The following is a 17,940-nucleotide window of genomic DNA, read 5'->3' as shown; positions in this document are numbered from 1 at the left end:
CGGCCGCCGCCGGGGGCGCTGTGCGCGGGGCCGGGGCGCGGGACCGGGGCGCCGGGCGGGGAGGGCCGGGAGCCAGGGGCGCGGGGAGCCGGGGAATCGAGCGCGGCTCGGGGCCGGGGCGCTGTGTTGGGAGCCGAGGCGCGCGGAGCGGCTGAGCAGCACCCGCAGCCCCTCGCTCCCTCCCCAGGCGGCGCCCGGGAGATCCCAGGAGGCGGGATCGCTGCTCCCTCCCAGACACTGCCGGCCGGGCCCCGGGGGCAGCCGCTGAAGGGACCTGGGAACCTTGGGGCCACCGGGGCAGGCTGCTTCCAGGTGTGGTTCGTGCTCCCGAGGAGCGCAGCGTCGCGAACTCAATGTCATCCTTCTATCCGGGGCTACGGGCAAGGCAGCATTCTCCTGGCACCCCTGCCACTCCCCCAAGTCTACCGGTGTGGTCTGTGCTGTGGGTCCTGCGGTGCGAGGAGCTCCGGAGCCTTCACGCCGCGCTGTCAACTACAGCACCCACCAACCACGTGTGGCCATTTAGATGCGAATTAAATAGTTAGAAGTTCAGTTCCTTGGTGGCAGGTGGAGTGAGTGTGTGTGTCTTGCTGGGAGGAGTGGCTAATGGACAAAGCAGGCAGGAATCATTTCCACAATCGCAGAAGTTCCTCTGGGCAGCGCTGGGGACCTCTCATTAGAAGCCCTGTGCTGGGGTACGAACGAGGGCTTGGCCTGCCTGTCCCCACCCCATCCGCCAGGTCCACCCTTCCCAACGCTATTCTCTGCGGACCTGGCGAAGGCTGCCCAAGGCTGAGCCTGTCCAGGAGCCTGAGCCCCGAGGGAAGGGCTACTTGCCTGGCAGAAGCTGCCTAGTGAGCTCACAGCGGGTGAATTTTGAGGCTGTGGAATAACAGGAGCCATCATGATGTCGCTGTTGTCATCAAGTAAGAATTCAAATTCCTAGGGACAAGGGGCTTCTGGGGCTGGGGGACTATCCAGGAACCCAGGACACCGCTCTCCTCTGCTCCACTGAGGTGTGGCAGTGCAGGGCTGGCTGGACTCGGGTACCGCACTTGACTCAGCATCAGCCCTGAGTAGCGTTTCCTGTGTCTGGACTCAGCCTCCCCGATGTGTAACCCTCCGTGTCTACCCTCCTTCTGTGGGGCGGAAAGGAAGGCTGAGGGAGAGTGTGTGTTCACGTTTGCGGGACAGAGCACTGAGGCATCATTTCACTTTTCCCATAGGACCTCAGGTCCCCCCGTGCCCTCTTCAGGGACACGGCCACGATCTTGGGGCACCCATCCCGAACTCACCAGGAGCCCTTAGGCTTACACAGTCACTCAGAGGTGTGGATCAGCCTTGCATCCAAGGCTGACAGGGAAGACAACTGGGATGGGACCCTCCTCACTGCCCCCAGCGCCCTGCCCGGTGGGGCCCTGCAGTGCCAAGGGCATACTGTTTTCGAGGGCACCCCTAGTTCTACAGGCTCTCCGGAGCCCACCGGGCCATGTACCTGGCTGGAAGAACCTCAGTTCTGCACACGCGGTGCCACAGTAGCTGGGCCTGGCCGCCCGGGGGGCAAGTCACCACAGGGAGCTTGGGGGCTTGCCACCCTAGGCCCCGCATTGGACTCAGGGAGCAGAGGTTGGGGTCTTGCCCTGGGCACCTCTCCGCGGCCAGTTCAGCACACAGGGATCTAGAGTTGCTGTGGCACCTCCTCCCCGGGGATCCACAAGTGTGCTCCGCACACTTATGCGAGGAGCTGCCCTACTGCACCCCACGGTGCGGGAGGCGCGGCTGAGCCGAGAGGGCGGGGTCTGCAATTGCGCTGCGGACGTCTCTCGCGCCGGCCCCGCCCCCGCCCCGCCCGAGGAGGCCCCGCCCCCGCCTGCCTGGCATCCCCTGGCGGCGAGAGGCTGCGTCGCAGCCAGGCCGGGGCAGGCACCTCTGACTTCTCTAACCCAGGAAGAGGAGCCTGGACGTCGGGACTGTCAGCCCTGGGTTTCTCCCACAGGAATTTTCATATTCCAGCTTTTTGGTGATCAGCGCAATGAAGTGGCTGAGGGAGGGTCCCTGCTTCACCCACTAGGAGGTGGGTGTGGGCATGGAGGGTTCCAGCGGGCTAGGGAGGGCAGCAAAGCGTCCAGGACAAAGCAGTGTTCAGACGGGGCCGCGTCCTCCCCAGACAGAGAACCAGGGAGCTACCAGTTGTCAGACGGAGCTGGTGGGGTAAAAAGGTCTGATGGGTCCCATAGATGTCCTTCAACCTGGCCGGGGCCTTGCTGCCCTTGTCCTCTTGTCACCAGGGCCAGGTCAGCAGGTAAAGGGTGTGCCCTACCCTGAGGCAAGGGTAGCCGAGGTTTTCATCAGGGTGCTGTGAGCAGGGCTGAGCCGCAGGGGAAACTGCAGGCCCAGGTCCTCCCTCCTCTCCAAGCCACGGTTCCTCACCTGCTAGTGGAGACTGGCGACTGACTGCTTCCTTCCGGGCTGTTGAAAAGGTTGCATGAGTCATGAGGAGCTTATCTAGAGAGGCCAGCGGCAGGCAAGCCCTCCACAGAGATGGGGGCTGCCCCGGGCACCAGCTTATGATGGGGGCCGTGGTACACAGCGATGGGTGGTGCTGACTGGTGACACTGGGCATAGAGGGGCAGCGACCGACAAGGTGTGGCCTATGCTTGAGGCCCAGGTGCACAAGGTGTGGGGAGAAGGCCCTTCTCACTACCACCCCCACGCCTGGCTCACAAAATCGTGCTTCCCATGCCCCCAGCTTTGGGCTCTGCTGGGCTCAGCATCAGAGCTGGTCGGTCCCCAGGTGGGATGCTTTTGCTTAGGAACGCCACCGGGTCTCACTGGGAGGGTGGCTCAGACACGGCCCAGCCACGGAAGCATGAGACAACACAGGACTGGCTCTGGCAGGTGGGCATGGGGCTTTGTGAGGCTTCGGGGCCAGGAAGAGTGGTGCCTCCTACTTCTCTCTGGTGGTACAGTACAGGTAACAGAGGCCACAGCACCTGTGTGGGCAGCCACGCAGGGCCTGGGGCCTTAAAAATTAAGGATGGAGTCACACCACCAGGTGAAGGCCACAAGCAGCTTAGGCACTGGCTGAGGGTAGAACATGGAACGAGTATTGGAAAAGGCAGATAAGAGCCAACCACAGTATTTTACTCATTGCCACATACAGAATATAAATACATGTATGTGTATATATTAACCAATGACTACATTATCTGTGATTCACATGTATTACACACATTTTCCTTTTCTTTTCCCACTCTTATTTAAGGAGTGTTGATTCTAGAATAGTCTTTAGGCCACAGGATGTCCAGGAGAGGTTGTGTCTGAACTAGAGAAGGAATCAACATGCTGGGATGCCTCCAGTGGTGGCTCATGGGGCTCCACCCTCCCAAGGTTGGAGAGGCAGCACTTCACGTGGCTTCAGCAGCTGGTGGGCAGGAGGCTCTGCTGGCATCTCCAGGCATCCTCCAGAGCCAGGACATCAGGCAGTGAGGATCTGGGTGGCAGGTCCCTGTGACTCCCCTATATCCCATCTCCTGTCCTTGGCTCCGCAGCCTTCTCCCTGCATTCAGTTTCTTTCTGCCCACAGTTCCATAAGTGGTTTAGATTTTCCTGACCAAGGCTTGTTTAATAAGCTGAGCTGACCACAGGGAGAGGACGGAGCACGTGGTGGTACAGCACGTGGTGGATGGAGCACGTGATTCCTTCTCTAGTTCAGACACAACCTCTCCTGGACATCCTGTGGTCTAAAGACTATCCTAGAATCAACACTCCTTAAATAAGAGTGGGGAAAGAAAAGGAAGACGTGTGTAACACATGTGAATCACAGATAATGTAGTCATTGGTTAACATATACACATATATGTAGTTATATTCTGTATGTGCAGGTGGTGCAGGGGTCTGTGCAGTCTGATGCACAGACCCCTGCCCCACCATCAAGAGGGGACAGAGACCCTCTTGAGCTGCATTTCAGGAAGATGGAGCTTAACTGGGAAAAATGAAAACTCAGTGTGGAGGCAGGTGCACTGGGCGGCCGTGGTGCAGCAGGACCATGGGGCTTGGAGGTCACTGGCAGCAGGACCGCGGACCGGGCCCTTCAGCTTGCCACTGAGGCGGAGGATTCTCTTGTGAAGAAAGCAGTAGGAAGGATGGAAAACCATACTTCCTAGAGAGGCATCTGGAGCAGTTTTAGTTTTGATTGCTGCCATTACTACTGATAACTGAGCAAAAGGGGTGACGATGCTCGAGAGAAATTTCTGCAACCCATAGTCAACAATTGTATGTACAGTCAAGTACAGTGTGTGGTCATTTCTCCCTCAATTTTTGAATCTGCAGTTTACCAAAGCTGCCAATGCTTTCTTATTACTTTATTGCAGCAAATTCCAGATGTGTCTCCAACGGGAAATATACAACCCTCTTGCCTGTGATGATGATGATTATGATTTCAGGCATTAAAGAGGTTATACATTATAAATGACATGCAGACAAAATAATTAAGGAACACAAGACTGTTAGGACAGGATTCACAGCACATGATTAAGTGGAAAGAGGTGAATGTGGTGACACTGTGAAGGCCTCGAACGGGGAGCTCCTTCCTGCAGACACAGTCTTGATGTGTTCCAGTGAGCCTCAGTCGATGTGTTTATATAGCAACATCTAATCTGGAAAGAGACAAATGTAAGACATGGCAGGCTTTGCCAGAAACAGCTGAAATGCAAACAGAAAACCAGCTATTAGACCTATCTGGAAAAACAGACTGTGAAGCACCTGATCATCATTTCAATAGCTGAGCTTTAGCCTTAGTGGTAAAAGCCCTGTTCCAGTTGGGCCTGACCAGGTCTTGTTAAGAGGCAAACAGCTTAGAAATGCTCAGTGGACTGACCGGGCGCAGTGGCTCACGCCTGTAATCCCAGCACTTTAGGAGGCTGAGGTGGGCAGATCACGAGGTCAGGAGATCGTAGACCATCCTGGCTAACACGGTGAAACTCCATCTCTACTAAAAATACAAAAAAATTAGCCGTGCGTAGTGGCGGGTGTCTGTAGTCCCAGCTACTCAGGAGGATGAGGCAGAAGAATGGCATGAAGCCAGGAGGCGGAGCTTGCAGTGAGCCGAGATGGCGCTACTGCACTCCAGCCTGGGTGACAGAGTGAGACTGTCTCAAGAAAAAAAAAAAAAAAAAAAAAAGAACTCAGTGGATCACTGCCATAGCTGTTTACACTGGATTTGAAACCAAATTCCTGCAGAATTCTGTCAAATCACCTCGAGATCAGAAAGTGACAATGTGTGGGTCTCCCTTTGGTTCCTGCTGCTCTGGTCATGTCCATGGTGAGCTGTGTGGGAGCTGTGCTATGGAATAAAAAGTATGGTGACATTTGGTACCTGAAAGAGGATTCCAGCTCACGGCATTGTGTTTGACATACTGGTATTCATCATTGTATAACAGAACCTTATCCCCATTAGTCTGCTGGTCACTATGGAAATTGTGAAATATATTCAGGCCCATTTTATAAACTGGGATCAAGATGTGCATTATAAACTAAATAGTGTCCACACTGTGGTCAGCACATTCAATCTCTGTGAAGAACTTGAGCAGGTAAAATATCTATTTTCTGATAAAATGGGAACGCTCACTTGCAATATTAAGAGATTTAAGGCTGGGCGCGGTGGCTCAAGCCTGTAATCCCAGCACTTTGGGAGGCTGAGATGGGCGGATCACGAGGTCAGGAGATCAAGACCATCCTGGCTAACATGGTGAAACCCCGTCTCTACTAAAAATACAAAAAAAAGAAACTAGCCGGGAGAGGTGGCGGGCGCCTGTAGTCCCAGCTACTCCGGAGGCTGAGGCAGGAGAATGGCGTAAACCCGGGAGGCGGAGCTTGCAGTGAGCTGAGATCCGGCCACTGCACTTCAGCCTGGGCGACACAGCAAGACTCCGTCTCAAAAAAAAGAGAGAGATTTAAGAAGTGTACCACCGCAGGTGTAATTTATGGTGCAACACCTTCTTCCATCCGAGCCCTGAGATTTTAATGACCACAATTTGAGAACATTGAGAATGGCCATCCCACAGAAAACTATATAGAACAATTTCTTACCCTGTTATCTGCGTGCCACACTGTTATCCCTGAGAGAGATGGAAATATGTAATCTACCAGGCTTTCTCCCCAGATGAAACAGCTTTAGTGAAAGGAGCAAAAAAACTTGGTTTTGTTTTCACTACAGGAACACCATACTCTGTCACCATAGAAGCTATGGGAGAAAAATTCGCTTTTGAAATTCTTAATGTCCTGGAGTTCTCTAGTAATAGAAAAAGGAGGCCAGGCACCGTGGCTCACGCCTGTAATCCAAGCACTCTGGGAGGCCGAGGTGGGTGGATCACGAGGTCAGGAGATTGAGACCATCCCAGCTAAAACGGTGAAACCCCGTCTCTACTAAAAATACAAAAAATTAGCCAGGTGTGGTGGCACGTGCCTGTAGTCCCAGCTACTCGGGAGGCTGAGGTAGGAGAATCGCTTGAACCCGGGAGGCAGAGGTTGCAGTGAGCCGGGATTGCGCCACTGCACTCCAGCCTGGGCAACAGAGACTCCGTCTCAAACAAACAAACAAAAAGAAAGAAAGAAAAGGGATGTCCGTAATTGTTGGAACTCCTATAGGACGACTCCAGCTCTATTGCAGAGGGGCTGGTGAAGAGAGTATTTCCCCAATCCCCCAAGTTGCCCTTCAACAATGTCTTCCTCAGCTTGGCTCTCTAGCTCTAAATGTCCCACGTGGGTATGCACTTTCTCAAACAGAAGCATCTGTGGTCACGCAGGAAGAACTAGTCCATTCTTAGGACACTACTAAAAATAAACGCAAGAAGAGTTGCTTTTCCTGATTTCACCTATGACTCAGATTCTGATGACTGTAGTCTGTACTCATGTCCTTCACTGAGAGTGGTAGAACGCGCTGGCACTCCGAAACACTCAAGATTCTGGGGTATAAATAATGGAGGACCCCTATTTGCTTTTTCTTAATTTGTCTTCAGTGTTTTACCAAATGTGTTTCTTTTTATGCCTGTAAGATAATTTGTTCATCAGCTCAGCCAGAAATACAAAATTAAAAGCACTGTGTTTCACACACACACAAAAGGAAAACTCGATGTGACAGTGAGGAAGGAGGGTAAAGACCAGCCTCCAGTATCAGTGCAGGAACATCCTTCCTCCAGGCAGTAGGCCTTCAAGCTTCAAGCCTCAGGGCCCAACCCTAAGGCTGAGGGCTCTCCCTGCAGGCAGGACTGTGCCTGGAGGGCCTCCTCATACTTCTGGAGCTGAGACCAGAAGCCCGGGTTGGGTTCCGCTACCGGGCGAGCGCTCTTCACCATCTGCAAACAAGAAGTGCCATTGAATAACCCCGAGTTGCCCTAATGGCCAGAAAAGGCCAAAGCGGGCCCCGTTCTAAGAGTGGGCCCCGCCCAACCCGGAAGTGCCTCTCCGCTTCCCTAAGCCCGCCCTTACGAGAGAGACCCGCCCCTCCCGGAAGTACCTCTCCCAATCCCGAAGCCCGCCACGCCCGGAAAACCCGTCCCCGGAAGACACGCCCCACTCGAAACACCGGTCCCCTTAAAGGCCAGCCCACCTGGAAAGCCTGCGCCAGGCTGAGGCCTCGGTGCCGCATAAGGTAGGCGGTGCAGACGGCGGCCGAGCGGCTGCGGCCGTTTTTGCAGTAGACTAGGCAGGCGCCGCCACCGCGCACCGCGGCCTCCATGGCGGCGCACGTGGGCTCCAGGTGCGCCAGCAGGTCCTCTGCTGGGTCGTCGAACACGGGCACGCGCAGCTCTGCCACGCCGGGCGCGCGCGGGCCGGGCTGCTGGCGGGAGACGTTGACGCACAGCGTGACTCCCGCGCGCGCCAGCTGCTCCTCCGCGCCCGCGGCGCGCGCGCTCCCGAGGAAGAGCGAGGGCGCGACGCGCACGAACGGCGGAGGCACTGGTGAGGCGGTCACGCGGCGCCCTGCGTCTCCCGGCCCCATGGCGCCCGCCGAAGAGTCTGCTTGGGGCTCGGGCGCCCACCCTGAGGATCTATTTTTGGGGCTCAGGCACCCACCCAGGAGTCTATTTGTGGGAGCCGGGCGGGCCGCCGGGCGCCCCCGGGTCCTAGAGGCTTCCGAGGTGGACCAGGCCGGGGCTTGGGCCTCCCGCGGGCGCCTGGTCGGGGCAGGGGACTTGGGCCTCGTGGGGGCCGGGGCATGGCAGAAGGCTTAGGCCTCGCCAGGGCTCCGGCGCCTTGGACCGCTCCGCGTCCCCTGCTCGCTGTCCTCAGGCTCCGTCCTTCCTGCCCCGGCGGCCTGCGGTACTGGGCTCGCGCCTGCGCCGAGCGGCGTCCCTGTTCGCTCTACTGCGGTGCCTGGCGCGGAGGCGTGGCTCGGCCCGGCCTGCCCACTGCGTTCCCCCGTCGTTCGGCTAGGGCCCGGTGGTTGCCCCGTGCCTGTGGGCTGCGTGGTTCCCGTGTCTTCCCCCTTTCCCTAGTGACTGCGTTGTCGGCTGTACGTTTATTCCTTTTTGTGACCGGCTTTGTAACTGGTGCATTTTTTTTCTGTGTATTATAACACATGACTCATAAAATAAAACTAATTTCTATTTTCATCACTTCTTCATAGACCATACTATTCCTTTTGCTCTATCTTAGTAATTTATTGGGGCCAGCATTGTAACTTTAAAAAATTTAATATCACTTAATGTCCATGAAGTTGCCATTTAAGATCCCTTCCATTTTTCTGACGTCTGGTAATTTTCAGGGAATGGATACAGTGAAAAGCAACTGTCTCACAGCCCTGCAGACATTTAGCGATTGAAGTCTCAGTTTTAGAAGTCTCTCTCGGGGTTATCTTCATTGCTTTGTTCCATCAGCCATCTAGCACTAATAACTGTCAGATCTTTATTGCAGCCTGGGGTTCACTCTTGAGCTAAAGACTCAAATATGTCTGCAGCCAGGTCTTCACTGGTTGCAGCTCCAGACATCACCTCCGTGGAGGTCTTAACAGCATCTGTTTCCCACTTCCTCCACCCTAAGGAAGGACTCCAGCTTTCCTGGGATGGAGAAGGAGTGGAATTCCCTTTTTTTCCCCATAGTTCATGGGAGCCATTGATTAGATTGGGACACTGTCTCCCTCCACCTTCTAGGAGTTGGCTGTTCTCTGGCCAAAAGTAAAGGCCACACTCCTGTGACTGCTCTGGGAATGGGCTTGGTGTCTAATAACCCATGGAGAGAGCACTTTGGAAGGCTCCTCTGTTCTCTCATGACCGTAAGGGGAAGCCAGGCTTGGGTGAAAGCAGAGGAGATGGGAGAGCCAAGGTCCTTAATGCCACTGTTGGGCCACTTAAATGAATCAAACAAAACCTGAAGTCCCTCCTTGTGGACTGTTTCATGAATCATCACCCTTTATGGTTGGAGGATGGTTGAGGTGGGTTTTCTGCTCCAAAGCCTGCTACTTGAACCATCATGCTCCCACACCATTGAGCTAATTCATCCTAAATGTCTCTGCACCTCATTGCCACACACAGTCTGGGCCAGCCTCTGTCTCCTGGACTTGGTGCTAGTCCCCCACAGTGTAACCAGAATGTACTTGCTAAGAACGCAGCGTTTCTACATGTTGGTTCTGACTCCTTAGCAAGTTGTAATTCACAACTAATGTGGGTTGTGAAATCAATTCTGTGGGTCATGATAAGCATTTTAGTTTTTAGAGAAATAGACTACATGAAAATATTAGAGTGCATGCATGTAGTATGGTGAACTTTTAATGAAACATTTTTCTGAGTTGTTCGTACTGGGTCGTGGTATGAGATTTTACAGTAGAGAGAAGTGAACTCAGAGACAGGCACTGGCATGTGGAGGCAGTGCCCCTAGAACCCCAGAATCCTGGCCCAGCCTTAGTCCCTGGAAAGTTAGTCAGTGGGGAGGGCCAGGGCATCGGCCCTTCACACCCCCTGCCCTGTTCTCAGAGGCAGTCTGTGTTGACAAACGCAAGTCCTGCCCCTCCAAGAGCCTCTCCTCTTTTTCCAGGAAGGCCCAGCTGTTTCCCACCGTGGTGCCTCTGTACATCCCAGTCCAGTTCCTGAAATGCGCTCTGTAGCCTAGAGAGCTCCTGTGCATCCTGTGAAACCCCATCAGGAATCCTCTCTCCCGCAGGCCTTCCCTAAGACCCTTGGTCCAAGACAGCCAATCCCTTTTCTCTGCGGTGACTCCTGCGGCCTCCCTCATCTCGTTCCCTCCGCAGGCCTCGAGCTCCCCTTGCGCCCTCCACATTTACCGAATGGACAAAGGCTGGGGCTGGAATCAGGCAGGGCTTGATCAAGCTGTGGCTCCACGTGCCAGGTGATCAGGGCAAGTTAACACTTGGGCCTTACTTTCCTCAGGTGTCCCACGGCGCTCCCCGTGCCGCCTTCACGGGAGTGTTGGGGGAATTTAGCGCTTTCTCTACCACGGGCACTCACCCCAGGGGCTGACCGGGTAAGCGGGAGGCTGGGACCCAGACCGGGCTGGCGGCCGGGATCTGAGCCGCTGAAGTCACAGAGGGCGGGCACGCCCGGGGGCGGGGCCGGGTGCGTCCTGGCGCAGGGATTGGTGGAGCCGGAGAGTGGCCGCGGGCACGGGGCGGGGCTGTCTCCAGGGAAACGCGACGCTCTCTGGAGGCGCTGGGCTGGCGAGCAGTCGGGGCGGGAGCGCTGGCGTCCGCTGTGGCTGCGGTCCCGTCGGTCTCCGTGCTGTCCGACGCGAGCTCTCCGAGCCTTGCTTGGTGCGGTCCCGCGGCAGGGGCGCTGGGAGCCGGGGCTAGGGGGATCTCGGAGCTCCGTGGGGCGGCGGGTGGGGGCCAGGCTTGCCGTCCCCACCCCGGGGAGGGGCCGAAGGGCTGGGGGTGTGGGGTTAGGTGGGCGCGACGTCTCCCGAGCCCACCCTCGAGCGCTGGCTTCCATGGCTGAGACCCGCTGTAAGCGGCGCTCCTTGGAGGATAGTGGGCGCGGGCCTGGCCCGGCCACGTGACCGCGACCGCCCTTGCTGTGATTCCCGCCCACGAAGGGACAGGGACACCTGGGGACGCGGGCGAAGTTTGCCCATGGTTCCGACTGGCCTCCCTGAGGACTCCCAGGGATGGTGGCCCGGGGCCGGTGGGTGGCGGCCCAGGCTCCGGCGCGGTTCAGGGAGGGTCTTGGGTTCTCTGAGGCTCAGGGGCTGCGGGCGGGGCCTCGGGCGCTCTCCGAGTTCCCGGCGGGAGCCCTGGGGGCAAATGTGCGGTCCTGACGTTGCTTCCAGGTTGGAAGACCACAGACATGGAAGGGGGCCATGCCTCCTTTAGCTTAGACGACGAAGTCTCCGGGGCTGCCAGCCCCCAACGCCCGCTGGAGGGGAAGGGCGGCGAGGCCTCTGCTGCCGAGGAACTGGGGCCCCTACAGAATTACGAGGTCTTCGCCACAAGGTGCGGGGGACCCTCTGGCAGGGAGGTCCGACCCTGACCTGGGGCCTGGGGTTAGCCGGGATTCTCCGTAAGGCAAGCAGTAAAAATCGCTGAACTGTGTTACTCCCTGAGAAACTAGTTTCCGGAGAAATCCGAAAGCCTCACCGCTGTGTCAGCCGCCACTGAGGAAAACGACAGTAGATGGTAATGGGAACCTTCTCCTGGCCCTGCCTGCCTGCAGGCTCTGCCACCCGTGTCGCCGCCTAGTGGACGGAGGGGACATTTCCCTCACGAGCTGGGGCTCCCGAGTTGCCCCCATCTTCACAGCTCTGTCGTTCACAGCAAGGGCTGCTTTGAGCCAGGGGCTGCCCGGGAGCCTCACTGCAGCATCCCAGGAGGTCCCTGTCACCCCATCCTGCTTGTCCCTGTTTGTGGGCCTCCAAAACTCATTCCCAGCCCTGGCCCAGCGTGATGGGTATTGAGGACCAGCCTCAACGCCACCCGTAGGGTACCCAAAGTCTGGTGGAGACAAAGGATTGAAAAGAGGTTAAGAGTTGAAAGGTGGGGAGCCAGGGGGCCAGTTGCAAAATGGAGGCTGCAAAAGGCTCAGAGCTCTGGTCTCCACACTATTTATTGACTACAGTCATTTAGATCTGAGAAGCAGATGTTCAGGGTGAAACAGTGAAAGGGTGGCAGTGCGTCATATGCATAATCTATAGCAGTAGCAGTTTAAATGAATCTCCTTTGTGCTCAAACAACGTATCTTTAACTTACTGGAGAGTAGCTAGTGGGAGCGGGCTTAACTAGGAGCCTGCACGTCTGTCCACATTCCAGTGCTTCAAAGGAGTGTCTTTCTCCTTGAACACCATGTTTACAGATAAAAGACCGGATCTTGCTCTGAGCATGGGAACATGATGGCGATTAAGAGGCTTTCCTCCTCAGAGGCCTCTTGTGGCTTTCCACAACTTACTGTCCCATATTTTCATGGCCAGTTTATACAGGCACCCCACGAACCCTTTTCCCACAAGCCCTTTTCCCAACAATGGACTGTGGGAGGTGGCTGGGTTTAGATGGAGTGGTGAGGATGGAGCCCATGATGGGATGAGTGTGCGTATGAGAAGCGGAAGAGCCCAGAGTTCCCCCATCCTCTCTCACTACCATATGGGGAGCCAATGAGAAGGCAGCTCCACAGGCCAGGGAGAGGACCCTCCCTAGGCAGGGACACTGCCGGCACCTTGGCCAGGGACTTTCGCCCTGCACAGCTGAGAACGGAAGGCCCTTGGAGATGCCCCGTCCATCTATGGGAGTCTCAGATGCTCCATCCATCTTTTATGGTCTGAGGCACCCCGTCCACCTATGCTGGTCTGGGACGCCCTGTCCTTCTGTAGGGGTCTGAGACACCCCATCCATCTGTGGTGGTCTGAGGCGCTGTCTGTCTGTGGTAGTCTGAGGCACCACGTCTTTGGTGGTCTGAGACGCCCCGTCTGTCTGTGGTGGTCTGAGACGCCCCGTCCATCTGTGGTGGTCTGAGACACCTTGTCCATTTGTGGGGGATCTGACATGCCCCATCCGTCTGTGGACGCCCTGTGAGTTATGGCAAATCCACCCTGGTTTGTGCTCCCCTGTGTTGCAGCATACTCCCCAGCCCTGCATCCATCCATCTGTCCACCCATCCACCTGTCCATCCTAGTATGAGCTGGCTGCCTCTCAAGGTGCCTTCCGACCTTCCATGGGTCCACATGTATGGGCAGTCTGCTTTCTGTCCAGCTTGGGGCTGGCACTGCTGGCTCTTGAATGAGGACCCTGCTGTGGGCACTCATGTCCTGCAGGCAGCTGGAGTGGGACAGAGGGCCGTCAATCTCAGGAGATGCTGCCAGCAGGCCTGGGCTGGACAGGCCGACGGGCCTGGCAGCATCTCCCCTATCCGTTGGCAGCCTTAGTATGCACTCCACTTCCTTTGTGACCTTGGGCCATCGCTGTACCCTCTGTGCCTTGGTTTTCTCTCCTGTGGAGTGGGGATGCAGCAGCACCTGTCCCGGGGCTGTAGGCTGAAATGAGATGTTGAGTTGTGCTCAGCACTCACTGAAGGCACTGCAGCCATCTCGCTCTTCCCTCCCTCTGCTCCTGTCCTTTTAGGGATGTTTCAGCATCCTCTGAGAAGGAAGAGGAGGAATCTGAGGGCCCGCTGAGGGCGCAGGACCTGAAGGAGGCCTACCTCCAGCTCGTCCAGGGTGTGCAGGAGTGGCAGGATGGCTGCATATACCGAGGGGAGTTTGGGCTGAACATGAAGCTTGGATATGGCAAATTCTCTTGGCCCACAGGCGAGGTAACTGCTTCCATACTTTCTCCGACTCCTCCCCCAGAGCCTCTGGTGGCTGGCCTTTCTCCTTCCAGGAGTGATGGGACAGGAACTTTTAGGCCCATCAGTAGGAAGGATGCTAGGCTCAAGTTTTTCCTTCTTGAGAAATGTCCAGAGAAAAGCATCTTTCCCAGCTTCCAGAATCACACCCATGATTTGCTGGGGTCCGCAGGATGAGGTTTGGGAAGCTGTGACTTAAGAAGGTAAGTTCTTATTCTGGGCAAACGTTTTAAAATTATGAATTACCACAGCAACTCGTATGTTTACCTTGGTGAAACTGCCTGTGTCTAGGCTTAAGCAGAAGGCAGCGAATGTTCTAAAAGACAAAATGAGAACACGTTTTGCACCCCCAGGCTACGTCCTGAGCCCACATTCAATGCAGCTGAAACTGAAAAGGCCTCTGTTGGCGCTTGTAATGGAAAGTGCAGGGGTGAGGTAGCCTCAGGCTACCAGGATCCAGGGTTCTAATGATCTAACTAGGCCCTCTCTCTTTCCATTTCCACGAGGGGGTTCTAAGACTGACCTTGTTCCATCTGCCCAGCTCCTGGGGGTGGCATCTAACACCCCTGGGAAAGAGAAAGGCCCCAGCAGGATGCTGGTCTGGCTTGGGGATGCATGAACTGGTCAAATCCATCAAGGGTGGGGCAGGGGTAAGGCATCTTCTGGATGGCCAGGACTGGTCCAGGCTCCGGGGCTGGGTCCCTTGGGAAATCCTCTCTGTAGGGAGAGGGTATCTGTTGTCAGAAGAAAGGGAAGGGACACTAAGCTGTGAAAACTGCCATGCCCTGCACGTCGGGGTCAGGTCTGGGTGGACTGTGAGCATGATGGCTGTGTGTGCACTCCAGGCCCATCCTGTTTCTGAGAAAAAGGTGGTGCCTGGCACTCAGCATGAGGGTCTCCTGGCTGGAAGCCCTTGTCATGAATGTCACATTGTTTCCCTCCGGGGGCCTTGATAGAGGGGTAGTCTCTGACACACTCATCCCTGCTGTTTGTGGAGCTCACATGTCCAACCAGTGATGAAGAGGTATAAGTCAGAGTCCTGCCCTGTGCCCACCGGGGCCCAAAGCCAACCTCCAGGGCCAGCCTGTCACCTGTGAACCTGGCAGGGAGCTCAGCAGCATGGGGCTCCTGAGTGGGGACAGGACCCCCCAAACCTAAGGTCAAGGTCACCAGGGAGAAGGCAGGTCTGTGCTCTCCTGACTCAGGATGTCTAGGCAGTTTTAAGCCTCCCCACAGTCCCCCACCTGAGGAGGAGACAGAGAGGGAGCCTGGATGTCGGGTTGACTGCCTAGTAATCCCTCTGGGTGCTTCAGGTGCCAACTCTAATAGTTGCATGCCAGGCACCCCTAAGTTCTGCCACAGCCCCGGGTGGTTCCCATTCATTGCCAACCAGGCATGGTGGCTTGGCCTCAAGGGCATCCCGTCAGGTTCTGGAAGAACAGCGATTTCTCACCAACTTCTCCATCTCACAGTCATACCACGGGCAGTTTTACCGGGACCACTGTCATGGCCTGGGTACCTACGTGTGGCCAGATGGCTCCAGTTTCACGGGCACATTTTACCTCAGCCACCGGGAAGGCTATGGCACCATGTACATGAAGACACAGCTCTTCCAGGTGAGGGGGCTGCCATGTGCTCGGTTGGGGGCAAAGCAGCTGTGTGTGTCTAGGCCACTGGACAAAAAGATATTTAGGTCCTGGGGAAGTTTATTTAACTACAAGCAACTTTTTTACTTTTAATGATTAAAATGGTACCAATACTAAGGGTATAGATAGAAAATAAAAGCCTCCTTGTATTTTACTGCCCAGAGGGATACTAGCAAATCGTTATCTATTCTTTAGATGTAAAAAATGCACGTGTTTATTTTTAAATATGTAATCTGGATCACTACACATAATGTTTGAAATGTGCCTTTTTAAATGGATAACACGCCTAGTCTTTCAAATACAGATGCCTTTCCCCCTTTTATTACAGTAAAATTCACCCATTTTAATATATAGTTCTGAAAGTTTTGACAGTTACGGGGTTGTGAAACTACTACTGCAGTCAGGATATAAAAAGTTCCATCACCCCCAAAATATTGCGATAGCCTTTGTCATAAATGTCTCCTCCCAACAAACTGTGGCTGATCTATTTTGGCCTAGAATTTTGCCCTTGAGAGAATGCCATATTAATGGTGTCAACAGAAAAAAACAAACTCCGCAAAATATTTTAGAGAGGTTTATTCTGAGCCAATATGAGTGGCTGTTACTGAAACACCAGGGGTTCACTCTAGGTCTTTCTGCTTGCTGTACAGAAAGCCAATCACTGAGACAATGAGTATTGCCAAGGAAGAAGGCTGTAATTGGCAGGTGCAGCTGAAGAGATGGGAGCTCAATCTCAAATCCATCTCCCTGACTAAAACTAGGGGTTTATATAGCCAGGAAAAAATGTAATAATGTGTGAGAAAGCAGGAACTTGGGATAGGCAAGGAAGCAATCATGGTGAACAAAGGGCTTGGAGTCACATTGAATGCCATGGTCTGGTGAGTTTTAGTTCATTGATACTTTTTGAGACTGCGTTTCAGGTCTTTGATACTTTTTGAGAGTCCTGAAGGTCTTCCTGAGGAAGGAACTCAGATAAAACAAATTTAAGTTTCAAGCTTTAAGACCAGAAGGGTCAATTTTTATGTTTATCTGGAAACAACTCTCTGTAGGATTACTGGGCTGGTTTCAGTCCCCCTTTTTTATTTATCAGTTCCTCAAATGGGGAATCAGGTCGTGGATCTTTCTGGCTGCTCCATGCTGAGGAGAGGCGTTGTGGGCAGCTCCATACCATGGGTGACCATGTGGTCACTTAGGAATCAAAGGTTAATATAGGGTTTTCTTCTAAAAGACAATCTTTCTCTTTCCATTCCCCCACTTGCATCAAAGACAAATTGCAGCAGGACAACCTACTTGCAAAATAAGCATCAGTTTTCTAGTGCCCTGATTACCTACCCACACAAAGTGCAGCAAGAACCATGGTTCACATAGGCTATCCTGAACTGGCTTCACTGGAACCTCTCACAAGGCCATTTCAGTCAAAGCCTTGGGAAAATAACCTCCAACTGTGTCCCATTATAAAATAAAACAGATTCTTATTAAATATATGCAAACTAACACATTGCCATGAATTAAGAATATTCACAAATAATTTAAAAATTCTGGAAAAATTAGGCAGAGAGAGAAATATGACTCATTTTGTTTACAAATGTATACTCAGTACACTTAAAGTATATTTCAAGGTTATAAATAGCTCAAAAGAAAAAATTATCCTGACTCTGAAAGACAAAAGAAGAATCAGCAATATTTCAAAAAAAAAAAAAAAACATAAAAAGTATTACAGTCCTCTATTAGCTCACTTCATGCAATCAACTCCTGCTGTCCATCATATTGGATTAGCAATGTGTATGAACACATCAGCCTTCCAATTAGTGCAGTGGAAGTTTTCTCTGTCATCCAATGGCACAATCTCCAAAGTTATTAGAAACCTGAATTCAATAGTCCTTTTCATGAACTCTCCCAAAGAAGCAAGCCCTGGATGGTAGCTGATTATAAGTCACTTTTTTGAGAAAGATCAAAGCAAAACAACAATTGTGGATGACAGAGTCTTAAGGCAGCCATAGTCAAAGACACAGATGACAAGGAAATTGTTCATTTCTGTGTCATATAACAATTTAACATAATAACATAATAATAATCAACTATTACAACATATATTTAGACATATTAGAATTTCAAGAATGTCATAGGCCGGGCGCGGTGGCTCAAGCCTGTAATCCCAGCACTTTGGGAGGCCGAGACGGGCGGATCACGAAGTCAGGAGATCAAGACCATCCTGGCTAATAACGGTGAAACCCCGTCTCTAATAGAAAATACAAAAAACTAGCCGGGCGACGAGGCGGGCGCCTGTAGTCCTAGCTACTCGGGAGGCTGAGACAGGAGAATGGCGTGAACCCAGGAGGCAGAGCTTGCAGTGAGCTGAGATCCGGCCACTGCACTCCAGCCTGGGCGGCAGAGCAAGACTCCGTCTCAAAAAACAAACAAAAAAAACTAACCCTTAGGCAAAACCTGAATATAAAGGCCCCCCACGCTGTGGTAACTTTAATAAATACCAAAGGACATCATTGGTTAACAAA

At 53.8% G+C, this 17,940-nt stretch overlaps 2 protein-coding genes across 8 annotated transcripts in view; one reads left to right on the top strand and one right to left on the bottom strand.

Annotated features, from left to right (window-relative positions):
• Positions 1-4,353: 4,353 nt before the first annotated feature.
• DUSP28 (dual specificity phosphatase 28) lies at positions 4,354-8,627 on the bottom strand. 2 transcript variants are annotated; one of them, XM_023228771.2, is made up of 4 exons: positions 7,610-8,627; positions 6,091-7,355; positions 5,258-5,344; positions 4,354-4,658 (listed from the first exon to the last, which is right to left on the bottom strand). In XM_023228771.2, the coding sequence occupies exons 1-2, from the start codon at positions 8,000-8,002 to the stop codon at positions 7,218-7,220; spliced, it is 531 nt and encodes a 176-aa protein (XP_023084539.1). In that variant the 5' UTR covers positions 8,003-8,627; the 3' UTR covers positions 4,354-4,658; positions 5,258-5,344; positions 6,091-7,217. The 2 variants fall into 2 exon arrangements, with proteins under 2 accessions (XP_023084539.1, XP_023084540.1); XM_023228772.2 differs by lacking the exon at positions 5,258-5,344.
• Positions 7,623-17,940, top strand: part of ANKMY1 (ankyrin repeat and MYND domain containing 1) — a 68,727-nt gene continuing 58,409 nt past the window's right edge. For 4 of the 6 annotated variants that reach the window (XM_031936559.1, XM_031936558.1, XM_031936557.1 and 1 more), the window contains exons 1-4: positions 10,666-10,765; positions 11,281-11,443; positions 13,559-13,748; positions 15,254-15,397. In XM_031936559.1, the coding sequence (XP_031792419.1) occupies positions 11,298-11,443; positions 13,559-13,748; positions 15,254-15,397 (480 nt within the window). In that variant the 5' untranslated portion in view covers positions 10,666-10,765; positions 11,281-11,297. Of the gene's footprint in view, positions 7,957-10,032; positions 10,345-10,665; positions 10,766-11,280; positions 11,444-13,558; positions 13,749-15,253; positions 15,398-17,940 lie in introns of those variants that run through there. The other 2 variants (XM_031936560.1, XM_031936555.1) reach the window with 1 other exon arrangement.

The sequence above is a fragment of the Piliocolobus tephrosceles genome, chromosome 11, assembly GCF_002776525.5.
Source record: "Piliocolobus tephrosceles isolate RC106 chromosome 11, ASM277652v3, whole genome shotgun sequence".
Taxonomy (NCBI): domain Eukaryota; kingdom Metazoa; phylum Chordata; class Mammalia; order Primates; family Cercopithecidae; genus Piliocolobus; species Piliocolobus tephrosceles.
Note: the sequence above shows the minus strand (reverse complement) of the source record. Positions and strands in the feature narration are given on the sequence as shown.